Source organism: Ursus maritimus, unplaced genomic scaffold, assembly GCF_017311325.1.
Source record: "Ursus maritimus isolate PB19 unplaced genomic scaffold, ASM1731132v1 scaffold_31, whole genome shotgun sequence".
NCBI lineage: Eukaryota > Metazoa > Chordata > Mammalia > Carnivora > Ursidae > Ursus > Ursus maritimus.
In genome coordinates, this window is record NW_024425675.1 from 26,536,123 (window position 1) to 26,548,235 (window position 12,113).

At 47.2% G+C, this 12,113-nt stretch overlaps 1 protein-coding gene across 1 annotated transcript in view; it reads left to right on the forward strand.

Moving 5' to 3' along the window:
* The window catches only part of SFMBT2 (Scm like with four mbt domains 2), a 219,042-nt gene that overhangs the window by 115,128 nt on the left and 91,801 nt on the right, over positions 1–12,113 (forward strand). Inside the window, exon 7 of the mRNA XM_008705414.2 lies at positions 500–597. Coding sequence (XP_008703636.1) covers positions 500–597 — 98 coding nt within the window. The remainder of the gene's footprint in view (positions 1–499; positions 598–12,113) is intronic.

The following is a 12,113-nucleotide window of genomic DNA, read 5'->3' on the forward strand; positions in this document are numbered from 1 at the left end:
CCTTTTAATAATTTTCTGGCTTACATGGGCTATTTTTAGCGTATGGGAGCTTAGAGATTTAATGAAAAAATATGCTGTAACGACCAAAAATGCCAGACAAGAGTCGTTTCTAGTTTAGAAATTTATCTGATAATAAGTTGTTCATCAGTGGATATTACTTCCCAGGTGATGTATGGAATTTGGGGCAGCGGACGACTGAAGTGGTGCTAATGTGATTTATGCCAATAAATTACTTACGGGATGCCCGCAGAATGCATGCAAATGTTCCCTGAAGGGCCCTGTGAAGTTTATTCTTCGTTTCTGATCTCAGATCTCAAGTTGCTCTTTACCCTCAGAAAATCCCGTTAGCAGGTGGCCTTTTATGGGGCAGGGTGTGAATTCTCACGGTCGCTGAGTGTGCCGAGCGACTCTGAGAAACTCGGAAGATAAAATTCAAGGGAGAACCACCCCACAGAACATTTTAGTCCTTAAACGCTTGTGTGGTTTGCTGTTGATACAGAAATCTATCCTTTGAAGATGGCGTCTGAGTGGAAATGTGCTCTGGAAAAATCCCTTACTGATGCCGCACAGTTTCCTCTTCCAATGGAAGTATTTAAGGTAAGTTGTCGGCTCCTAGCGACTTGTTTACTCTTCTCCACGGTCACCGTTCTCAAGTGGAAAGCCTCTCACAGCCAATCACTGCCCGCTGTCGGGAGAGCTGCCCGCTCGGCCAGTTTCCACGTGAAATGTTTAAAATGGCATCTGTGCTTTTGCTCTGTTTCGTCCTCTACGCAAGCTCCTCGTCGTACCGGACCCTGATGGCACTTCCGTGGCTTTCCCGTTCTTCTCCATGGCGTATTGTCATAGAATCATAACAGCTCAGGGGCACTCCCTCACCCCTTACGAAAGGAACGGAACACATAGCGGGTCTATTTTTGGTCTTTGTTTGGTAGAAATAGTAGAAAATGATGCTCCTCTTGATGGTTCGGTTTCCTGGATGGCCCAAGAAATTGGTGTGAGTATCTGACGGGCAGTAGGCCCGGGGGTTGCTAACAGATCGGGGAGGGAGACACACAGGTGAGATGGGTCACCAGGTTCCTAACACTTTAAAACGATGCCTGACGCTTCTACGTAGATGAACGGGAAGCTGTGGGCAGGGGCGATCTGTGCGGCCAGAGGGAGTCCTGAAATGTCCTCGTCTTCCCTGGACCCCGTGTCCTCGGGCCATTCAAACATGGTCTCAGTTGGCTGGTGGAAAGTGGCTTTCCAGGCCCGAAGGGCCCATTTCTGCCACACACGCCCGCCATGGAGACCGAAATGCCAATGGTGTTAGGTGCCACGGGCAGCAAGAGTTTGGGGCCTGGGCGCAGGCGTAGGCTCCCTGAATTTCGGTTACCTCGAAGGCCCCACTCAGAATCGAAACCCTCTACGGCCAATTGTGAACCTTCTCGATCTGCGCTGTCCTTGTTTGTAAAATTGGACTTAAAAAGATGGCTTTTGAAACTAGAACTATGTTCTAAAGTCATTGAGTAGGTGACTCTTCCAGTGTTTCGATGCCTCTGTACTGGGAACAGCATCGATGGACTCGGGCTACGAGGGGTGGTGATGGCTGGCAACAAAACGGTGTCTTGGGCTTTTTTTTTTGTTTTTTTTGCTAACTGATCACATAGTTCTTTCCTCACCTCCCCTCCCTCCCTCGCTTCCTTCTTTCCTTCCTTTCTTGCTTTCCTGATAACATCCTCCCCTGCAAAAGATAAAAATAATAAAGAAAAACAGCTTTTTTTTTTTTAAAGATTTTATTTATTTATTAGACAGAGATAGAGACAGCCAGCGAGAGAGGGAACACAAGCAGGGGGAGTGGGAGAGGAAGAAGCAGGCTCATAGTGGAGGAGCCTGACGTGGGGCTCGATCCCGTAACGCTGGGATCACGCCCTGAGCCGAAGGCAAACGCTTAACCGCTGTGCCACCCAGGCGCCCCAAGAAAAACAGCTTTGACTTTTCCATAGCCTACCTGGCTCTTCGGCCCCTGCGTGTCCCCCCGTGGACCCCGACAGTTGGTGTCTGCTGTCTTCATGGTGGCCTTCATGGTATTTTAAGAGTATACACTGGATCATGCCCCTCACCCTTGAAAAAAGAGATTTTCTTTTGGAGTATATTCTAGATCTGTGAGGAGCTCAAAGAGTAACAGACGAAATCACGAATACCCCTCTCTGGTCTAGACCCGGGGGCGGGGGTCGCCCCCAGGAGCCCTCTGCATGTCCTTCCCCGATGCACTCTTCTGCCTTTGCCAGGGGACCGGCACCCTCACTTTTGTGGGGATCATTTCCCTGCTTCTCTTTGTAGTGTTACTGCCCGTGTATGTCTTCCTAAATGTCATGTACTTGCTTTTGACAAAGTAGGAAGCAGGTATAAGCCTCCTTGTTTCAGAAGAGGCCTTTTCCTGGGGCTCCTGGCCGACTCAGTCAGTGGAGCGTGCAACTCTTGATCTCGGGGTTGTGGGTTCGAGCCCCACATTGGGTGTAGAGATTACTTAAAAAAAATAAAAGAAGAGGCCTTTTCCTGCTCTTTGGAGGGGGAAATAGCTGGACCATGTTTGGGTAATAAGCTGGCTTTGCTTTTCCTCAGTTTGTAAGAGAGGGGAGTCAGCAAATTCAGGAGCTTAAGAGAACTGGGCTTTATCATAGTTGAGCCGTCTGCCAGAGCTGTAACATGAACTCCAGGTACTGGACTTCCTGAGAAATATGGACAGGAACCACTTGGTTTATATTTTCTGCTTTTTTTTTAATGTTATGTTGGTCACCATACAGTACTTCATTAGTTTTTGATGTAGTGTTCCATGATTCATTGTTTGTGTATAACACCCAGTGCTCCATGCAATATGTGTCCTCCTTAATACCCTTCACTGGACTAGCCCAATCCTACCCCCCTCCCCTCTGAAACCCTCAGTTTGTTTCCCAGCATAGTCCCTCATGGTTCATCTCCTCCTCTGTTATCCCTCCCTTCATTTTTCCCTTCCTTCTCCTAATGTTCTCCCTGCTATTCCTTATGTTCCACAAATAAGTGAAACCATATGATAACTGTCTTTCTCTAACTTGACATATTTCACTTAACATCTTTTCCAGTTCCATCCATGTTGATGCAAATGGTGGGTAGTCATCCTTTCTGATGGCTGAGTAGTATTCCATTGTACATATGGACCACATCTTCTTTATCTTTTCTGCCTTTATTGCTTACTCTATTCCAGGAACAGGCCCAAGCACTCCTCTTCTGTGAAGTGAATGGAATGTTCTCCTTGGCTCCAGGCAGCTGGGCCTAGAGCAGGGACTGGGAATGTGTTTAGTATTTGGTCAGAATGAGCCAAATACTGTCAGCAGTCTTGGTCTGCCTTGCTTTGGCGTTCTCCCTCAGGTCATGAAGACGATACCCCGCGGCGAGTCATCTTCAAGATGGCAGCCTACAATCTCCTTCTCGCTTTGAGTGAGTGAGAATATCTTTATTCTGTCTTCAGGCTTCACGGATGGTTTGGATAGAGAATTCTAGGCTTGCGGTCACTTTTCTCAAGAATTTGGAGGTATCGCTCCATTTTTCCCTCCCTTCTCTGGACTCTTGTATTTTCCTCCATTGTTCTGCAGTTTCCCACTGGATTGCTGTGGTGGACATCTGTTTTCTTCCACAGTGCTGGCCACCTCCGCTGTCTGCAGCTCATGCCTTTAACTTGGGGATGTTTCTTTTTTAAAATGATGCCTTCTACTGCTGTGCTCTTTTGCTTTCTTGATCTGTGAGTATGTGGTTGTGCTATTCCTGGACTGGCTTTTTACTTCTTTTTTTTTTTTTCCCTTTCTGTTCTACTTTTCATTTCCTTGTCGGTTTGCACCACTACGAGCAGTTTTCTGAACTTATTTGTGCTGTCGTGTTTTTACGAGTGCTTGTTTGGTGTGTTTTTGCTGAATGCTGTTTATAGCCTCCTCTTCTTACCACGTGGACGCATGAGTTTATCTTGTTGGAATTACTGATTTTTGAAAGTCTTTTGTCCCTGAATGATTTGTTTCCTCCATGTTGCTTTGGTTCCTGTCGTTCTTGTAGGAGACTTTACAGAGATGTCTGAAAATCCCTGACCGTGGCTCTTGAGTTAGAAGGGGGTTAGAAAGTGGAGGGCAGAGCTGGTCAGTGTAGGTGACCTTGGAGCATTAACTTCTTTGTACGGTGGTATTTCCTCTTTAGCTGATTTTTCAGGGGCATTTTTCAACTTCCAGCCTGGGGCTCAAAGTCCAGCCGCTGGTGTTGTTGGGTTGAGTGGGGGAGAAGAGGGCTGGGGTTTCAGTACCTAGGGCCCAGGTACCTGTAGATGATTGGTCTTTTGGAGTAGGGGAGGAATTTCTTCCCTCCCCTGCTCCCATTTACCCCCAGTTGTTGTTGTTGTTGTTGTTTTTAAGGATTTTACTTATTTATTTTAGAGAGAGAGAGACAGAGAAAGGGAGAGTGGGGGAAGGGGTAGAGGGAGAGACGGAGAGAATCTCAGGCAGACTCCCTGCTGAGTGCCGAGCCCGACTTGGGGCTCCATCTCACGGCCCTGAGATCATGACTTGAGCCGAAACCAAGAGTCGAATGCTCAACTGACTGCGCCCCCCAGGCACCCCCCTCACTCCCAGTTTTAGGCATATATGTGGTATTATCAGTTTCTGAGTCTTCCGAAGATTCTGCAGTTTCCCTGGGTTGCTTCTCAGCTTTGCTGCCGAAGCCTCAGGACTTGGCTCTGTTGATGGTGTTGAATCAGTCACTTCTTGTTCATCTGAATTTTCGCTTCCATACCTCTTGTTGCTATCGAGTGGGTTCATGTCTTAAAAAAAAATTATTTACTGGAATTTTGGTTAGAATTTAGGAATACATTAAATTAATGTTTTCATCTGCCATCTGCATCTGGCACCCCCATTCACGTGTCTTGTGCCCCCCAGCGTCCTTCTAGGTTGTGCCAAGCCCGCTGGGACTCCATGCTTGCTTCCCCTGTGTGCCTCCCCTGCATGGCAGGTGCCCGCCTCTCCTCTGTTCTTCACATTCCCTTAGTACCTGTCTTGTTCTTTCTGTTAGATCTTGCTGAAGGATTCCACTGCAAATATGCATTCTCTTACAAAGCCTTCCTGGGGCCCCTGGCCTCTGTCCCTACTGTCCCTTAGGTGTCTCTGTGATGCCTTGTTGCCCAGTTCACACTCAGGCTTCATCGTCTGTGTGGTTCTTGGTAGACTGTCCATGTCTTTTTGCCTAACCGAAGCTTCAGGAAGGCAAGGACCGTGTCTTTCTTGCTCCGTGTTGAATCCATTCAGCCAGTCTCCGTGGTGGCAGTAGGGCTCAGGAAATCCTGTCAAACGTACGAACAAGTTCTTGAATAGACAGGTGTAGTTAACTCATTGATTTAAAATATTTTGAGTTAGTATAGTTGTGGGTTAACTGGATACACAGACTTACTGTTCAGAACTGTGAATACTGAGACAGAAGAGGTAGAAATGCTAATAATCCTGATACATTTTTAATTAATAATTTACTAATTCATTAAACATTTATTGAGCAGCTACTCTCTGCAAAATGCTATTGACCAGATTCCAGGGTCTTATCATTTGTTTACAGTTTTCAAAATACAGTGACCTTATTCCCTCACCTTCAGGTTTTCCTGTTAGAATTCAGACTGTTCTTTCGGTGGGCTGCTGAGAGTTCTCATTGCACTCACTGGTTTGTTCATAACGAATAGTTGCTGTAAGAGTGGATACTGAATGTTTCCTGTTTTTCACAGGACATATGGAATGGGCCTTTCATAAATAAAAATGGGTCAAGTTGAAAATTATGTGTTCTTAAAGCTCGTGGGGCACTTCCATGAATGTTCTCTCTTATTTCAATTCGGTGGAAAAGAAGTGGGCAGTTTCCTTTTCTTAACCCTGCTCTGCAGGGAGTGGGTATTTATACATTTAATTTTGGAATCGTTAGAACAACGACCATCCTGAGGCTGTTGTAATAAATGGCCACAAACCGGGCGGCTCAAAACAATGGAGGTTTACTGGGTCATAGTTTTGGAGGCTAGAAGTGGAAATCGAGGTGTTGGCAGGGCCACGCTCCCTCCCAAGCCTCCAGGGGGAGAGGCTGTCCCATGAGTGTGTCCTGGCTTCTGGTGGTTCCCTGCAGTCCTTAGCCTCTCTTGGGTTGTGACATCCTGCCTCCAGCCTCTGCCTCCGTGTGGCCTTCTCCCCTCTCTCCGTCTGTCCCAGTTTCCCTCTGCTTATGGGGACACCCATCATTTGAGTGGGCCCGTGCTCATGCAGTAATCCTCAGTTTAACTCGACTGCACCTGCAAAGACCTTGTTTCTAAATAAGGTCACATTCCCAGGTTCTGGGTGGATGGAAATTTTTAGAGGACATTCTTCAACCCACTACAAGCACATTTCCTGGATGTACAGTAATTTAAGAATCATATAATAGTCCTCTCTACTGAGTTATCCTACTTATGCAGGAGTAATTAAGCTCAGAGAAATTGCATGGGGTCATGGGATGAGGTTCAGACTGTCTTAACAGTCGTTTCATGTTAATAGAAACGAGAGGTTTTTTTTTTTTTTTCTCCAGTTTTTGGAAGTTTTGGTGAGTGATATTCTGCAGGGTACAAAAATAGACCTTATGCATTTTTTTTCTCCCCTCTGTTATCACTGTTTGATCATCACTTTCTCAGCAGGCAAACTTCTATTATTTTCATTATGGTAAAAGGTATGTATGTTTGGATTCAGTCATGAATCCTCCTACATGCATGTTGTTATGGAAAATTGCCATAGCGTTCAGCTGTTGCAAGACAGAACTCAAAGCTGTGCACATTTAATGGCTGGAGATAAGCAGTATTTCAAAGCAGTTCTTTTTTTTTATTATTTTTACACAGTAGGTAAATGGGTATTTCGATGGAATTGAATCTCATTATGTCGCGGTGTTTGTCACTCTGGGGATGTGTTCCCACGTACTTTGGTATCTGTGTATCTATGTCTATAAATGGAGTCCGCTAGTGTTAATGTACAGAATTCCTCATCTTGCGTGAATACGGACAGTAATGGTGTAAAAACAAGCTCGTCATTAGTATTCCTTTGGTGCTTTGCCCTTGATTTGAGAGAACACGTGGAATGGCTTTTGGGTACCATGTTTTAGTGGGAATTCTGATTTCCCTTATTTTGAAAATGCAGACGATCTTCAAAAGGGTCCATTCATTTGAAAGTCAAGGAACTAATGAAATGGGTACCAAACAAAGGGAAAGGGATTAAAAAATGCATTATACTGAAAAATAAATAATGAAAAAATTTTTTTTCCTGCAAGCCAGCCTCGTTATTAAGGGACCTAATAGAATTGCTAAGACAATCCATATATTACTACTCATTTACCCCTGAAGAAAGGTAAGTTCTTCATAGAGGTGACCACAGTCCCCATCAGCACGGCATCTCGTGGCTCCCTTCTTCACTTGTTAAGCAACCTTTGCAACCCATCATTTGATTGTTGACAAGTCCCAGTGTCCAAGTGATGAGACTAGCAGAAAGTGGCCAGAGATTTCTGTTCTGTTTCAGTTCAGTTGCACTAAATATGTGATGCATGAGGTTGGGGGAATTCAGTTAAATCTTAAAAATGGGGCCTAGGGAGATGGGAAAATCAGAGTGAGGCTCTAATTAACATAACATTCTATGTGTCAGACATTCAGAAGCCTTCTCTAATCACGGTTGCTTTTCGTTCTCTACAATTCTCATAAGCTGCAATCTACATTTCTGACCCCACTCATCTGCCAGTGTTAAGTCGTGGACATTTCAGTGACGACTCCTACATACATCAAAGAGATGTACAAATAAGAAGCCAGAGTCCCCAATTTGCCAGTTAATTGAAATAAAGCATTTTTCCCTGAGGGGAATACCGATGTGTAGCCCGGGGAAAGTGTACGTTCCCTCTCACTTCATTCCTGACCACACCTCGTAATTGCAAGGGAAGAATGTTATTTAAAATGTCACGAAAACCCATTATCCATCTTTATCCCTTAAAGAAGTGAACTTGCTCTAATATTTTTTTTTCATTCCATTAGAAAAAGAAAGTTTAAAATCTCCGTGTGTTTGAAATGCCAAGTAAGCTGTTTAGAGATGGGTGGTGGAGTGGCAGTAAGCGTGAGCCACGGAGATTCGAGGCCAGAACCGTGGCGTCATTCCCGATGCCTGGCTCTTTCCTGTGCCCGTGTCAGGCCCCCAGCTCAACCCCAGGGTTGGTGACTTTCAGGACTCACAGGACTAAGATGAGGTCACACTCATGGTTAAAATGACAGCAAAAGGCTATAAAGCGAAATCAGCTGAAGGAAGGCCAGCATGGTCTACACTCTGGAAACTCACACGTCAGCCTCCAGGGGTCCTCTGTGGAGTGTCCCAGGGGAGACCCTTCATTGCGACAACACATGCTAACTGTTGTCTGCCAGGGGAGCTCATCGGAGGCCCGGCCCAGGGGTTTTACTGGGGGCTGGCCACATAGGCACCCCCTGCCTAGCACGGGCCCAAGTCCTAGACTCCCAGAAGGAGGTTTAAATTGTATTGTTTGTAGAAACGATCTTGGTGCAGCGGGCTTTGCACAGTGTAGGGTGCTGTTTACAAGCCCTCTTCCCGATGGCAGCCCAGGGCTAACCCTGCAAGCAGGCCCTCTCCAAGGACTGCGGTCTCTCGCCTGCTGTGCATATTACACTTTTCTGCACACCTCTGTTCCATTCATCGACAAACCCTGGTGGCTCCACCGTCCCGGACTGTCCCAAATGCAGTCACTCTCCTCTTGGTCCATCAGCATAACCCTAAGGATAAGCTGCCATCCCTCTGTCCTGGACTGCTGCGTTAATTTCAGAGCTCTATCCCTGGCTGCTAATCATTGCTTCTCTGCAGTCAGAGTGATTCTTTTGAAAGAAAATTCAGATCCTGTCACTTTTCTGCTTGTAATTCTCCCGTGGTATCTTCTCCTGCTTAGGGCTTGCTGTCCCGGGTCCCGCGTGCTCCTGCGGGCTCTCCCAGCCCATCTGCTGCCTGAGGCCCTCCCGTGAGGCACCCCACCCTCTGGCAGACCGCTGCCCCTCCCACACGGAGCTGCCCCAGCTCAGGCCTTTGCACTCACGCTCTGTCCGCCTGGAACGTGACCCCAGAGGCCTGCAGACACCTTCCCTCACTGTGTGCAGGTCTCTGCTTACAAGCTCCCCATGCATATTCTGTATTCATTTGCTTTTTCTGCATGGGATCTGTTTCCCCTAGCTCGAGCATAAGCTCCACAGAGCAGACTGTGGCTCTGTCCCCAGGGCCGTGAACGGTGCATGGCATGTAGTGAGCATGCAATAAAAATTCTTGAATGGCTTTAGTGGAGAAGTAAGTACAAAAATCTACCCTGAAGAATGGAGACTCCCGAGGTCACAAGTGTTAGTCGGTGGGGCGAACCCGTGCGAGTGGCTCTGAATGACGCAGTGAGCTGTGGTGGGTTGGCTGAGGAGCTGGTGTTTTCGTGACCAGCCCAGACTACCCGTGTCAGGGTGTGGCTGAGAGGAGACAGCTGAGAGCACCCAGGAGAATATTAGACATGCCCTGGAATCGAGGACACATCTCAGCATCTGTGAGATCCCATCGCTAGTGAGGTTGCCGTGTCAGTGTGTGTATCTTGCTGACAATGATCAGAGTCACCAGGGTTGTGTGCGGGCTTGTCTTCTTTTCAGAGTGTCCGGCCCTTACTGCCTCTCCCGATGTTTGCAGGCATGCATCGTAAGGGCTGGGTGTAATGTATCGTTTACTCATTGAACAGGTCGGTGCGGATAACCAGGGGCTTGAGCAGTGTCCTCCCACCGTCCTGTCGGGCAGTAGCTGGCTCGGAGTGACTGCGTTCTGCCTCCTGGGCGGCTGGTTTTCCACCGTGCGGCCTGTCTTTCCCAGTATCCCATCCACGTTCCTCAAATACGCACCATAGCCGTGTAGATGAGATGTGTTTAGGTGGTGACAGCCAATGATTTCGGATTATTTCCATTTTTATCGGAAGCTGAGGAGAGATGTGTTTTTTGATGGGATATGGACGCCCACACTTTAGGCACGATCCATCCCATTATTGCCAATTCTCGATCAATATCTGTGACTGATGTGGAGGTTACTGGGAGCCAGGGTCGCGGTAACTGGCGTTTTTCCTTGGTCAAGACTCACAGCAGATCTGAAGAGAGTACTTGGTCTAGTACTTGGAGAAACCCCAGGTCTCTTGGTGTCTGTCTCTTTGACATAAGTATCTGTTAAAAGGATCCCAGACTATGTATACATAATTGATTGGCCTTAAAGGGCGCCCTCGAAATCTGTACATAAAGGGCTTCCTTGCTGGCCAAGCCACAAGCTAGATGCCGTCTGATCCCGTCCCAAGCTGTGCCTGTCATGATTTCTTCGTTGCAACTCGCTCTCCCCAGAGGTTAGTGTTGAGCCAACAAAGGAAAGGGGCCGCTGGGAGAAGACTCATTGGTCAAAGAAGATGCTGCACGTAGCCGTGATTAGTATTACTATTTTTCAACACAAGCAAACGGACAGAGAAAGGCAGACATTCCACGCACGTACGTCTTCTCCGTGAAGAGCCATCGGCCAGTGCTCCTACCGCCCCAAAGACCCCCCAGCCTGTTATTTCTTTGCTCTCTTCAGCTTTGAATTATGTACCTGTCCGTGTGATTGTAGATTTAACCTGTCGGAGGGAACCTCTTCTGTGTTTGAGGATCTGAGACCTAGGTGAAAGGCCCGAGAGAGAAGATTAAGTGTGGCAAAGAGAGAAGAGCTTTTCTGTCTCATTCCATCTGCTACAGCCAAAGGGGTAGGAAAGCATGGGAGCTGTTCTGTGACGATGGATGGTGATGTTGTGGTTTCTATGGTGACTGATTCCTTTTTCTCGTGTTCCGCTGCTAAATACAGCAACAACAACAAAAAAACCCTCACGGCTAAGTTTGGCCGTCAGGTGGGACACTTAGATTCTCCCAGACTCTGCTTTAGGCCCCGTGCGTGGGGCCAACACCTGATTTCTTCGGCATGACGTTCCCTGTCCCACACGGCAGAGTGATACCAAACAGTTTGGCAAATAGATGGTCTCATCAAGTTAAACCCAAATGTTCCTGTTCAAGAAGGACTGTCTTAGACAGGAGGTCATTTTGGTATCAGGCGGAAGGCTCTCGCCCCCTGGGATCCTGTCCCGACTTCGAGGCTCTGCCCGGTGCCCGTTTTGGGCTCACTGCACACCTGGGCCTGAAGACAGAGGCTCTGCCAGACACGTGCAGTCCCCCCCCGCCCCCTTAGCCGTTCTCATTCCGTTAAGGACTTTGGAGACCCTTGAAGCAGAGCCTCTCTGGGATGCTAGATGGCAGAGAAGTTCAGTCCTTCCTGATGTGTAGAGACATGAGGGAGGGCTCGTTCGCGGCTGTTCCTTGTGTGCTCTGGGTTCATGAAACGCGGCGTGTGAATTCCATAGCGGAGAGAGGATGATGGGGGCCATCCCATTTTTATGAGCTTCGGAGAAAATCTTGGGAGAGACACATTAAGCGGGCAACTTTGGTCAAACAAAAACGTAGCTATAAAAATCGCAAAGCCCGGATATGTGGAGTTGGCTCCAACGATGGCGTGATTGCAGGGGCCCAGACGCTGCTGCCTGCAGTCAGCCTGATAGCGACTCGCTTTTAATTCTAAACAGTAAGAATTTAAGAATAGAGTCAACTTTCCATTATCTGCGCTGTGAGTTATCATTCCCAAATGGCTTCTGTTTGCCGCTGATTATTCTGAGTCCCGCCAGTGGCCGCGGCTTCAGGGAAGGCAGGATAATATCAGCATGGACGCAGTGTAACTGGTGTTGGGATATGGGGCGGGGGCACCTCCTACGTCTCTCAAGACTGAAACATTTCAAAGTGATTGTCAGGTCGGATTTGTATTTGTTCAGATTTTCCATACTACTCTCCATTAGTAAGAAAATAATTAAGAAGTGAGTCTACTTGTTTCTTCTACGAAGGACTTGGTAATGGGCCACAATAAAATTGTTTAGTTTCGTTTTTTTCCTTTTTTCCTTTGTAGGTTAGGTGGGCCCCCCCCTTTTTTTGAAGATTTTTGTTTATTGAGAGAGAG